Consider the following 13,136-nt stretch of genomic DNA (forward strand, 5'->3'; position numbering starts at 1 on the left):
GCAAACACTTGTAAATAATGAATGATAATTGCAGATGGACCTCCTCGGACGTAAGCCGAGGACTACTTCTGTAGTATTTCTCTTTTTTTCTTAAAGATTACAATTTTTCATCCCCCCCTATATGCTTCTTCTCCTGATACTTTATTCACGTGTTGCCCAAATTACCTCCCCTCTAGATATTTCTTCTCTTAGTGCTTTTGAATAGTAACCAGAAGTTTCAGTTCTACTGTTCAGGGGTCACTTCCCCATTAATGCGGCCAGGGAGGTAGGTGCAGAGTCTTTAATGTGGAGGTGGCAGCCTTTGCTCATGATATTTTTCTAACACCGGTGTATCTAGAAGGTTCAGGGTTTCCCCCTCTTAACCAACAGTCTTTCCGGAATTCTGCCTTGACCTTCGTAGTGAATCTCCGAGTTCTCTTGGGTCTGTCCGAGAAAAAACTCACCCTCAGATGTGTCCTCGAATCCTCGGCGTATGGGCCGATTCGCAATACTAACAAATTCTTAGCTCAAGAACAGATTGACCCTCCTTGCTAGAGCCCAAAGGCCCAAATGCCCGCTTGGGTCCTTTTACTCTCCACAAATGTTATCCTTTTTTTTAGAAGAATAATGTTATCCATCTAGTTTACTAAATATAATTTAATACAAATTAAATAAATTTTAAGCTAAAATGCAAATTGCAATATTAAAATTTAGCTGAAATTCATTTTAACCTTTTAATTTTATTTCTTTTCTTTAATTGAGTCATCTAAGTTTTAAATTTATTCAATTCAAGTTTTCTATCCAATTTTATTAAAATTTTTCCATTAAAAAAATATTATTTTCACATGAAAACAATCAATAAAATTAGTAAAAATATTTTATAGATTTTGTATGTGATCATTTTTTTTAAATTTTTTTTTCAGTTAATTGCATACTTAATGACATTTTTTAATGGAGTTGGACAAAAAACCTAAATTGAATAAATTTGAAACTTAGAATACTCAATTGAGCAAAAATAAAGTTAAAACGACTAAAATGAACTTTAACCAAAGTTTAACATATATACAATTTGCATTTTAGCCTAAAATTTAAGTACAGTTTCTATTTGTAATATTTTAGAAACAGATTTTTTAGGTCTCAATGTTTCATTGATCAGTGGTCAATACAATAATATGTTTGAAATTAATTGAAAAACCTAAATTACAACACTTAGAAAAGCTATATCTAAGTTTTATTCCTAGAAATTTAATCATATGCTCTGTTTTTTCTGCAATTTTTCATATCTCATAGTGGAAATTAGTATCTTTTTCTATCCTCAAGATATCAATATTATATAAAGAAACTTTGAACTGTCAAGACTCAAGATTATACATAATGGATAGCTTTAGAATATCTTTCGCCGTACGAGTTTGCATAAGTACATTTTATGTTGCTTTCTTTTTTGTTTTGTCGGACTTGTGTTCTTTCTTCCTCCACCACCATATGTTGTAAAGTTTCTTAGCCAACACACCACATGTAATTCTTACCAACATGGGCCATCAACGAACCTCGAAACTTTCGGCTTTTTTTGATTCATAGTGATGTTTGACTGCAGAACTGTGGTCTTCACTATGTTACTGAAGTAACAGATTGTGACCGGTGGTGTCTTACAACAATGATTCAGTAACAATCTCGTGTGTAAAAGTGATATTGGACTGATTATAATTTGTCAATTCAAACGTTGTAAAATTTGTTGTGTATGCAACATTATTGAAAACACAATCCCAATTCACTAATAATCTTGGACACAAAACAATATAGGGCAAGTGAAGTTGAATTAATCACAATCTATTAACTCAAATATTGTGCAAAAAAGTGAAATTTATTGTGTTTGTAGTATGATTAAGGGCACAATCCCAATTTGCTCATAATCATGGACACAAGATAATAAACAACTACTCAAATCCAAACGCCATATGACCGCAAGTCTCTCTCTTTTTTTTTTTTCTCTTTCTTTTTATTATTATTTTTAAGAATATAGTAGGTGAGGGTGGGGTTCAAACAATGCCGGCTTAATGCTATAAGTAATTGATGTAGTCAACTTAAGTCCCAAGTAAAAAAAGGCCTCAAAATTTTAACCAATAGTGTTATTTATAACTAATAAAAAATTATCAAATGAAAACAAGCAAATAAGAGAGAAATTCTATGTTCACAACATATTTCACAATACTTTTGCAACAAATATTAAATAGCAGGTTGTTACAGCATGTTATTGATGTCAAAAAAATAATTATAGTGGTGGGTTCAAATAGAAAACAAGAAGTAACTTAATACTTAGGATTTTTTGTGAAAAATATTGTGAATGTTGCACTTCTAAAAATAAAAAAAAAAAAAGCAACACAAAAAATTCACAACATTTTTCACAATAATTGAGTTAGCAAACTTACTAGTTCTCATTCAGGTCCCCCACTAACATCGTTTTTTTACTTACCACTATTAATTTACCACATTAACAAGAGTGAAAAGTTTTATCAATTTTTTTGTGTCTATAAACTTTCTATAAAAAAAAAAAATCATGTTAATTAATAGTAATTTTGCATTTAAAACAAAATAATCAATCAAATCACAAATCATATCATTACCCCCATGTTATCATTTGAACCCCCACTAAGCAAATCACTTTAGCTACTAATAAATAAAAGAGTGCATGCACTACCAAAGTTGAATCAAAATCCTCCATACCACTGTGAGCACCTTGGCTTGAACCCCAATCATTTTTATTAAGGGTCTCTACGTTAAAGGACTGGGTGCATGGAACCTAGAAAAACTCGAAGGCATCAAAAACTTTAAGGGGACAAGATTTACGAGAGATGGAAATGATAGTGATAATTGAATCTCATGGGTGGGAGACTTGTTTTACAATTCCAGAGAATAATCGAGGAAATCTTCTAGCTTTCAAAAGCTTCATTCCTATCACTTTTCTAAGACTCCACTACCCTAAAACAAAAGGGAGAAAGTGTTAGTAAGTATGGGAGTTCAAGTGGTATAGATTTCTCTAGGGTTTTTGAGGTTCTAGTGAACTTGCACTAGCCAGAATCATCTACCGTATAGAAATTGAGTGATTTTTGGGTTTTTGTTTCTAAGTGGCGTACACCACTTTCAAACTGGCGTATGTTGACTTAAAAGCAACATATGTTGCTTTGTTTATGAAATTATTGAATGAGTTTTAAATGAGTTTGAGTCTTGGGAAATAAACCATTGTGTTTAACATATGGTGCTAATAATTTTGGTAGAGATTAGGCCTTCTTCATCATTGAGACTAGGGACTTTGGCTGTTAGCGCTTGGCAGGTACAAAATGGGGGTGTCACCCACTATTTTCATACCCGGATTGGACTAGGAGGTCGGACTGTGAAAACCGAGAATCGGGATGAAAATCAGTTTTTTAAGCATAAAGAACTGGATTTTTTGTTAATTCTGTGAACCCTAAAATCGAGATTGGACCACACGAACTGGTTGCAAGAACCGTGCAGTCCAACCCCTTAGCAATTATAAAAAAAAAAAAGACAACTTAACACAATTTTATTCTACTTAATTAAATTATCCATCTCTTACAAGGAATAAAAAGAATTATAATTAAAATTCTTCAAAGATATTCAACTTTTCTTCAAAAATTAATCATAAATTTTAATGTCTTCATGGTTATTATTTTATTTTATTTTATTAACTTTCTTATTTAATTATAAAATATATGCTTGAAAATCATTAAATTTTCCTCACATGTATAGATATATTTAGGGGTGTGCGCAGTTCGGTATGCTCGGTTTTTTCTCAAATTTGTTACTGAACCGATAGGAATCGGTTTTCTCATAATTAAATTCGATGCATACTAATTAGAGTTGGTTTTCCAACTTATAGCGGTGCAGTTTGGTCGGTTTGAAACATTAAAAATTCTGCCAATATCATATCTTTCTGTCTTGTCACAGCTAAGTCTGTTCCAGAAACATCACACATATAGAAGTAGAACGACCAAACACATTCAACCAGGTTCAAGGTACATGATGGAACCAACACACCTCCATATTCTCTGGACTCACATAAACTATAAACTTAGTAATATATACTTTAGTAAGTTTATAGTAACAGTATAAACTTTTTTTTCTTTTTGGTAAACAGGAATTAACTAAAAAACAGAGCATTTACACTTAGTAAAAAAAACATAAAAAAAAACGGAGCATTTACTATCATTAACTAAAAAACATAAAAAAAACAGAGCATTTACACTTAGGCTGCGTTTGTTTCAGTGTAAATTAATTTCCGGGTGTAAAATAATTTCAGGTGAAAATATTTTCAGGAAAGGAAAATATTTTCAAGTGTTTGGTTGCATTTTAAAAATTATATTAGAAAATAATTTTAAGTGTTTGGTAACATTCTGAAAATGCAAATTTTCTACTAATTTCTCACATTTTCTCAGTCATATTCCCAGCTTCCAAACAAATTTTATAATATAAATTTGCAATACATCAACTGTTAAACAAACAAAAATAAAAAACACCATTCCCACATAAATCATTCGGTCAAGACTGAGAGAGGGAGGAGGAAGAGATCTCACATCGCAAATCTGGTCCGATCTCACGGCACAATCTCACGGCGGTCGGTGCGATTTCATGGCGTGAGTTCTATGGCGCCTCGATCTCGTCGGTGCGCAGTCGACGGAGTGATCTCGCGCCTCGATCTCGTTCGCGCGAGCTCGACGACGCGGTCTCTCGAGCGCGCAGTCGACGGCGCGATCTCGCACCTTGATCTCGTTCGCGCGAGCTCAACGGCGCAGTCTTGCAGGCGCGCAGTGGACAGCGTGAGCTTGACGGTGCGATCTTGCGGGCGCTAGCTTGCTGGCGCGATCTCACTGGTGTGACTACCGTTGCTCTCTCTCTCTCTCTCCTTTTCTATTTTCACTCTGGAAAATTGTATTTGAAGGTAAAATAGAAACGGAAATTGATTTACAGCTGGGGAGGGTTATTTTCCGGTCAACGTGGAAATGATTTTCAGTTTGACCAAATTTTCCGTTGAACCAAACACATGCAAATACAAAAAATATTTTCTGAAATTGATTTACCGTCCAGCCAAATGCAGCCTTAGTAACAGTATAAACCAAATAGGTAACAGTGTTACTATTACCATTGAGTCTAAACAGCTGAAACAACTCAAACAGGTGCTGAAAAATGATAAAAAACATGATAAAAAACATAATAAACCAAATAGGTAACAATATAAACTTAGTTTGGAGTTTGAACTTTTTGTTTTTGCTGAGAGGTGAGAGAAAAGAGGGGCTTAGTCCTTAGTGGCTTACCGGTGGCTTGTCTCGGTGAGTCGGTGACTGGTGAGCACCTACTGGCTGCTATAGAGGCCAGCTGAGGCGAGGCGTCAGGGACTCAAGCCGGCGAGAGGCGAGAGAGAGAGAGAGTTAAGGTCCTTCTGAGAGTGAAAGAAAGAATTTATACCTAGGGAGAAATTTGAAAACCTAGGTTTATACTGTTTTGTTAACACCCAATACGACAACATTTTGTTAAAAAAAATTAAAATAGATTCTTGGTGAGACAACGTCATATCCAAACCTCTGAAAGTTATATCATATATGCAGGCATCGGTTCGGTTCGGGGAGAATCGATTTTGGTCTCTCTGATCCAATGACTACACCGCACCGACATTGGGAGTCCATTCGAGCTCTGATCACCGACATCGGCTCCGTCAGTTGGTTGCAGCGACGGTGCAGGCAGATCAGCGCCGGTCGGTTGGATCGGTGACGGCATCTCCTTGCACACTCCTAGATATATTAGTCAATTTTGCTAGTTTTATAAATTTAATATATATATATATATATTTAGGCTTTAATTAATTATTAAGTTAATTATGACATCATCACGGTTCGACCCCGGTTCAACCTCGGTTCGACTTCAAAAACCTTGAACCTCTCCCTTTTATAGTTTAATGAACGGTCCGGGTTTCAAAACCATGATGTCACCTACTCTTAATTTTCCACTTTATATTCCACACCTTTTTAGATTTTGGTCACTTTATAAGGAAAAAAGAAAAAAAAGAAGAAGAAGAAGAAGAAGATACGTGACATACTTTGATTAGTGGAGCATAAAATAGAATGCTAAAAGTATAGAGGATTTTTATTCAGAAAAGTTTCATACCATAAAATGAACACTCCCAACCTAACAAAGACAAGTACTTGCACTATTGGATATTGCCCTGAAATGGATATTGTTTGACAATCAAATAGCCCAAGTTGGCGTGCTGGGTCAGAGTTCATAGGTTTGCAGTAGCAGCATCGTAATGGAGATTAACATCACAATGATGAACCTAGCAGCAAAGTTATCCAGTTTTCTCTGTAATGGATATGAATAGGGAACAGTGCATTTTGGCAGAAATCATAAAAGCCAGGATTTAGAGTACATATATCGCTATTCCAAGATATATATATTACATTTTGCACTGATTATAAAATGTGAATTGCTATTACATATCTGCAAAGTCTTGGGACATGAATGTTAAAAGAGGAAGCTTGATTTGGATGAATTTTGCAAGAGAAAAACCCTTCCACTTGAACTGAAGAGGATCAAACCGATGAAGTGTTAGAGCAATCAGGGCAGCAGAAATGGCCCCTAGCTTGACATTTTGTGCAGGCAATGGATGGCACCTTTGATCCACCACCTCCTACCGATTGATACAAGTCATCATCAAGGTTAAAACCAAGTAGTCCACCTTTGAGTATACCAGTTCCTTTACATTTTGAGCATGCTATCATCCTTAGATTGCCACATCTCTTGCACATACCCAAAGTGCTGAATATTTGAAAGTAAAAAATACAGCACAAACATAAAAACTATCAGAATGTTGACATATATCTAATCACATACGAAGTTATAAACCATTGGAAAATATGCTTACAATATCAGTGTTATTAATCTCCAAAAATAGTTTCAAACTTTTGCTAGGAAACTAGCTACTAAGCAATGCCACTCTCTTCTCAAGTCAAAACAAGATGCAATTGTTGGGTTAACATCAGACCTCTCACTGGAAGTGACTACTGTAAAAGGCAAGGATGAAATTATAAACCTTAAACCTATCAGCAGCAGTACTGGTAGTATACATAAATCCCACTTTTAGGTAGCATATATCACTCATGACTTTCTAAACAAGACAAAGAACCACCAAAAATCTACCATAAAAACAGAATTACCTTGAATACTGACGGTGAAGTAATTCCTTGAACATTAATATCTATCAATAAACATTTACATGGGCTAGTGACCAAAGAAAATCATAGGTTATGTCCCACTACACTAATTGGAAAGTGATTAGCAATATTCTTTGAAGAGTTCTTAATAAACTACTTCATCCATTTGCATCTTTTGTGATCAGATCCCTATCTACATAATTGTTGAACTGCATACAAATTCTTTGTTCAACTTTAGGAAATCAAGCAGCCCAGCAAAGAGTTTCAAGTGTCAATGCCAAGAAAAAGAAAAACCACTACCAGGTTTCCAAGCTCAAGAACAAATTGTTGCAAAGATGTAAATAATCAAACAAGAGAGCACACCAAAATGAACACAAAGTGGAGGACTAAAGCTTATCAAATTTATTTATTGTTTCCCAAAAATTTGACTCATGAAGAAAATATAGAGAAGTCACTTCAAGCTTTCACAATACAAAACTCACAACAACCCTTCAAGTTGGGGAAGACCCAAATTCTAGTATCATGATAAAATCCCCTCCCATTGAATCTTCTAATTCTCTCCAATTTTTTTTTATGTAAGACATGTGGCATTTAAAAATCAAAAGAATTCCACGTGTCACACATTCAGCTAAGAATGGGAGGAAATTGGAGGATTCAATTGAAGGGGATCCTTTCCCGCTCTAATTGAATGCATGCAACAATGGCATATCCGAGAGTGTCTTTATAATGAGTGCCATGGTAGAAAATAAAAGCAAATGAAGTCATAAAACCAAATGTTTAAGACTACTAACAACAAAGGCCAATGACATAAGAGATTGAGTTGTCCCATACTTTATAAAATGTGATGCCGACCTCAAATCTTGTATTTCAGATTAAGTAAGGAAAGTTGTCTAACATGGTTAGTTCATGTGCAACAAAGACCAATGAAGATGAGACACAATTCTGAAGGACAAGAGCAGGCAAAGCAAATAAGCAACCAACATATTTGAATTTGATTTTTCAAGAGAGGATAAGGTTCTAAATATATCAACCAACATAGTTCAAGCAAGTTAAAGCTTTGATTTTGAGTCCAATTAGAGGTTTACAACTTATCAAATCATAAGAAAGACAAATTTTAACAGAACCCCAGATACATAATTGTGCATACCAATATATCCCAAGTCAGAATTTACACAAAAAATGGGATGGATCAGAGACTCAGAATAGAAATGAGGATAGTAAGACAGAGACAAAGACCTGCGCTGGGAGGCAGAGATAAAAGCATCAATTCTTGGGGCAACAATGGTGGCACATAATAGAAGAGCTCCAACTCCAAATCCAGCCAATTCACTTGCTGTTATGTTGTCCATCTCCTCCGCTGCTCTTCTTTGCGACACTGTCACTTCGCTATGGAGGGTATAACCTTATCAAAACTTCTAACGTTCTAAAAGTATTTATAAATAATATTCAACATTTTATGCATACGGGCCTATTAGCTCAGCTGGTTAGAGCGTCGTGCTAATAACGCGAAGGTCGCAGGTTCGAGACCTGCATGGGCCATTCCTTTTTTTAATTTTTTCTTAAACGGGCCTGGGTTGGGGCTTTTTTATTTTTTGGGCTTAGGCTTTTTTAATGGATTATATGGGCTTTTAGTTTTATTTTTCTAATTAAATACGGCTCACCTAAAAACTAAAAAGTGGGCCAGTCCTATATGGATCAATACAACTTTTTGGATTCCTAATTAGATGGGCTTATTTATTTACTTTTTCCATTTATATTGACACTTTTCCCAAATATATGGACTCACTTAAAAAGAGGGCAAGGCCGACTAATTTGGTTTTGTGTTTCATGCAAGTCTGTATAATAATTGTTTGTCCTTAAAATAATAAAAATTTTACGCTTTCCCCGTGGACTTTGGCTACAATAGCTGATTATTTTTTTTAATCAATTAAATTAAGACTTAAGGTCAAGGAAATAAGATTTAAACCCTATATATTTTAGTTGGAATCAAATCACTAAGATATACTAATTGAACTACCAAACTCTTGGTGCAAGTGTAACTAATCAATCGATCAATCAATCAATAATAATAATAATAATAATAGGTAAAGCTAAGAGAAAATCTAATCAGATTTCAAATTGGAATTCAATTAGAGTCTAATTTTATACCATGTGTCCCATCTAATCTAAGTTTTTAAAATTTTGTGCCAAGTGAGTTAATTCAATGTAATATACATATATAATAATAATAATAATAATAATAATAATAATAATAATAGATAAAGCTGAGAAAAAATCCAATTAGATTTCAAATTGGAATTCAATTAGAGTTTAATTTTGTGTCACGTGTCCTATCTAATTTAAATTTTTAAATTTTTGTGCCAAATGAGTTAATTTAATGTAAAAATTGGATTTCAATTAGAATTTAATTTTGTAACATGTGTCCCATCTAATCTAATTTTTTTTAATTTTTGTACCAAATGAATTAATTTAGTGTTAAAAAAAAAGGTCTAATATAAGTAAACCATAAAAACCCATAATAATGGAGGATTTTCCACAAAATCTACAAGTATAATTTGGTCGTCCATGTATTTAGTCATCTTTAGATAAACTCGTCTATGGAAAACTTACTTCACTGGATCACTTGGTTATCAATGGACGAGTGTTTGTGCATGTTCTCGTTCTCGGATTACTTAATCTAGGTATGGTTATACTTTGGACGACGACCAAGGACGAGTGACACATAGTTGACCCCCATCAATAGGTGAAGCTGAGAGAAATTAAAATTAAAATTCCAAATTAGAGTTCCAATTTTGCGTCATGTGTTTTAAATTATTTATTCTTAAAAAGTTTTACTTCTTAATTTTAAAATCAAATGTGGGACCACATCATAAATATTCATTCAAGTGAGTTATTAAGTACAAAAATTAAAGAGTGTAGAATGAATGAATCGTAAAATAAAAAATAAAAAAAATCTTCACAATAATAAATAAAATAAAAAAAATGGAAAATTTACATCTTATACCTAATAATATCTTTACAAATTTTTTAAAGAGTTAACAAAATATAAAAATGATTATCAATTGTATTTAAATTATATATATAGGAATTATATTATACATCTAATTGTATATTTTTAAGTGTATCCATGCATATGCATAGGGTTACAAGCTAGTATATAGTCATAAGCAAAGTTAAGAGAAAATCCAATTAAATTTTAAATTAAAATTTAATTAGAGTCTAATTTTGCGCCACGTGTCCCATCTAATCAATTTTTAAAATTTTTTAACCAAGTTAGTTAGTTCAGTGTAAAAATTGGATTTAAATTAAAGTTTAATTTCATGGCATGTGTTCCATCTAATCAATTTTTTTAAATTTTTGTACCAAATGAGTTAATTTAGTGTAGAAAACGAGGAGTCCAATATAAATAAATTATAAAAAAAAACATTATCATATATTTAACACTATATATAAAATTAGAGGAAGAGATAGTTTGAATGATTTTTTATTTATGTGCCTTTTTTTTATAACTAAAAAAAATTCATCTGGCACAAAATTATATATATATATATATATATATATATATATATATATATATTAATAAGTAAAACTGAGAGAAAATCCAATTAAATTTTACAATTAAAATCCAATTTTGCGCTATGTGTCCTAAATTATTTATTTTTAGAGAGAGTTTTATTTCTTAATTTTGGAATGAAATGTGGGACCATATTGTAAGTGCACAATTGCACCTAGACCCAAAGACAATCACGGGCTCAGGCCCAATGAGCCTTAAACAATAAAATTTGTAGAGTGTGGGCTTGAAACCTAGGTTAGAAGTGTTGTGAGCTTGATAACAGGCTTTTATAAGCAAACACAAGTAAATAACGAACGATAATGACAAATGGATCTCCTCGGACTCGAGCCGAGGACTACTTCTTTATTATTTCTCTTTCTTCCTTCAAGATTACAAGTTCTTAATTTCTTTCTTAGTTTTCCGATCCCCCTTTTCTTTGGCCTTTACCCCCCTTTTACACTTCCTTCCCTAATACTTTTTGAACAGTGACTAGAAGTTTCCACCTCACTGTTCAGGGGTCACCTCCCCATTAATGCAGCCAGGGAGGTAGGTGCAGAGCCTTTAATGCGGAGGTGGCAGCCTTTATTCTTGATATTTTCTTTAATACTGGTGCATCTAGAAGATTCAGGATGTCCCCTTTTAACCACTGGTCTTTCCAGAGTTGTGCTTTGACCTTCATAATGAAACTTTGAATTCTCTAAGGCTTTTCAGAGGAGGAGTTCGTCCTCGGCTGTATCCTCGGACCCTCGGCGTATGGGCCAACTCATAGAGTTTAATCCTGGAGCAGGTCGGCCCTCCATGTTACAACCCAAAGGCCCATATGCCCATTTGGGCCCTTTTACTCCCCACAATAGCCCCTCAAAACTCTATTTTTCATCATCCGAGGAGAAAAATAGGGTTTTGATCCAACGAACACTTCCTCCATACTTTCTGAAATAACCAAACGTGTGAAAACCGTTCCGCATTCCGGAGGGTGACACTTGGCAATTTTATTTTCAAAAACGCGCGCATTTATTACTATAAGTTACACCTTGTCCCCCACGTTCAACGGTGAGATGGGCATCCAACGGTCCTCGTTATTTCACGAAAATTTGGGCGGGACAAATATAATTTCGAGGCCGCTTCCCACACGTGATGACGCTTCGGGAACCTGCACCTTCATTTAATTCATCAGGGACTAATCTCATCAAAACATCAGCAATCACCTTTTGTCTGCACAAATCCGTGGAAACTCGCACAACTTCAAGTCTGTAAGTTCCTATTCCTTTTTTTTCTCTTGACCCTTTCTCCTCGGACCCTGTCCTCGGCTCCCCTTATAATCACTCCCCCTTTTAGAATTTAGCCTTTCGTTCCTTTCTGATGGGAAAGTTCAAATGTCTAGTTGATACCGCTGCTGGGATGGAAGGCTTTAGAGCCAAGTATAGGATTCCCAGCGACGTAGGTTTAGAATACTGTCTGGTGGAAGCCGTGGCTGGTTCTAGGAAGGCCGGAGAGGTTATCATCCCAATGGTAGCCTTTGTAGAAGGTGGGCTGACCCTCCCAATGAAGCCTGTAACCAGGGAGTACCTCCGCAACCACCAGTTGTGTCCCGATCAGTGCGCCCCAAACGTTTTTAGAGTTTTGGGTAGCGTCGACGCTCTGAACGAGCAAATGGGTCTGAACCTCACCTGGCATAATGTCGTCTTTATGTACGAATGCCACAAACTCACTAGAGTCGGTCATTACATCAAATCCCGCTCCAGCGCAGTTAGGTTGATCTCCTGTTTGCCCAAGTCCAACAAAGGCATGAAGGATGACTACCTAATCGTCTCTAGGAACTGGCACGACGACCTCCATTGCCCAGTTGAGTGGGGAGATCTAGGTGCGACACCTTAGGATTAACCCCCCCACCGCACAAATTCATCTAACACTCACAAAAATGCGTATTCACATGTATTCATGTTTATTTAAGTTTATTATATGTTGTGTGAATCTGACCATGTTTGTCTGTTTGGATGTTTTTCTTTGCAGATAAGCAAAACGTACGCCCGCGCTTAAGCCACTGCAACGTTGCAGACTTGAATAGGGTGCTGCGCTCCGAGGTGTTTATTAGCAAAGACCTACAGCTTAGAGCGGCCCACTTGATTTTGGGATACGATCCCGTCTCCTCGGACTTCCAAGAGATTGAGAACGCCATAATCGCGGGTGACCGAAGGCGTAGGAAAATCAACGTAGCCAGACGTCACTTCTTGGACGATCACGACATCCCTGACGCCCCTCACACTGTCTTGTACACACAGCCCATAGCGGCAGTTCCCCTCGCTGTGCGCTCTCAGGCTATTGACGTCCCAGAGGAGCGAGTGTCTTCCTCGAACACATTGGACGAGGAGATAGACCAGTTTCAG

The 13,136-nt window shown here is 35.4% G+C and overlaps 1 protein-coding gene and 1 non-coding gene across 2 annotated transcripts; one reads left to right on the plus strand and one right to left on the minus strand.

Annotated features, from left to right (window-relative positions):
* Positions 1-6,317: 6,317 nt before the first annotated feature.
* LOC142644523 (uncharacterized) lies at positions 6,318-8,590 on the minus strand. Its single transcript, XM_075819113.1, has 2 exons — positions 8,436-8,590; positions 6,318-6,804 (listed from the first exon to the last, which is right to left on the minus strand). The coding sequence occupies exons 1-2, from the start codon at positions 8,546-8,548 to the stop codon at positions 6,579-6,581; spliced, it is 339 nt and encodes a 112-aa protein (XP_075675228.1). The 5' UTR covers positions 8,549-8,590; the 3' UTR covers positions 6,318-6,578.
* Positions 8,591-8,664: 74 nt separating this feature from the next.
* Positions 8,665-8,738, plus strand: TRNAI-AAU (transfer RNA isoleucine (anticodon AAU)). Its single transcript has one exon. It is a non-coding gene; the product is annotated as a tRNA-Ile (tRNA).
* Positions 8,739-13,136: the final 4,398 nt, after the last annotated feature.

The sequence above is a fragment of the Castanea sativa genome, chromosome 1 (genome assembly GCF_040712315.1).
Source record: "Castanea sativa cultivar Marrone di Chiusa Pesio chromosome 1, ASM4071231v1".
Lineage (NCBI taxonomy): Eukaryota > Viridiplantae > Streptophyta > Magnoliopsida > Fagales > Fagaceae > Castanea > Castanea sativa.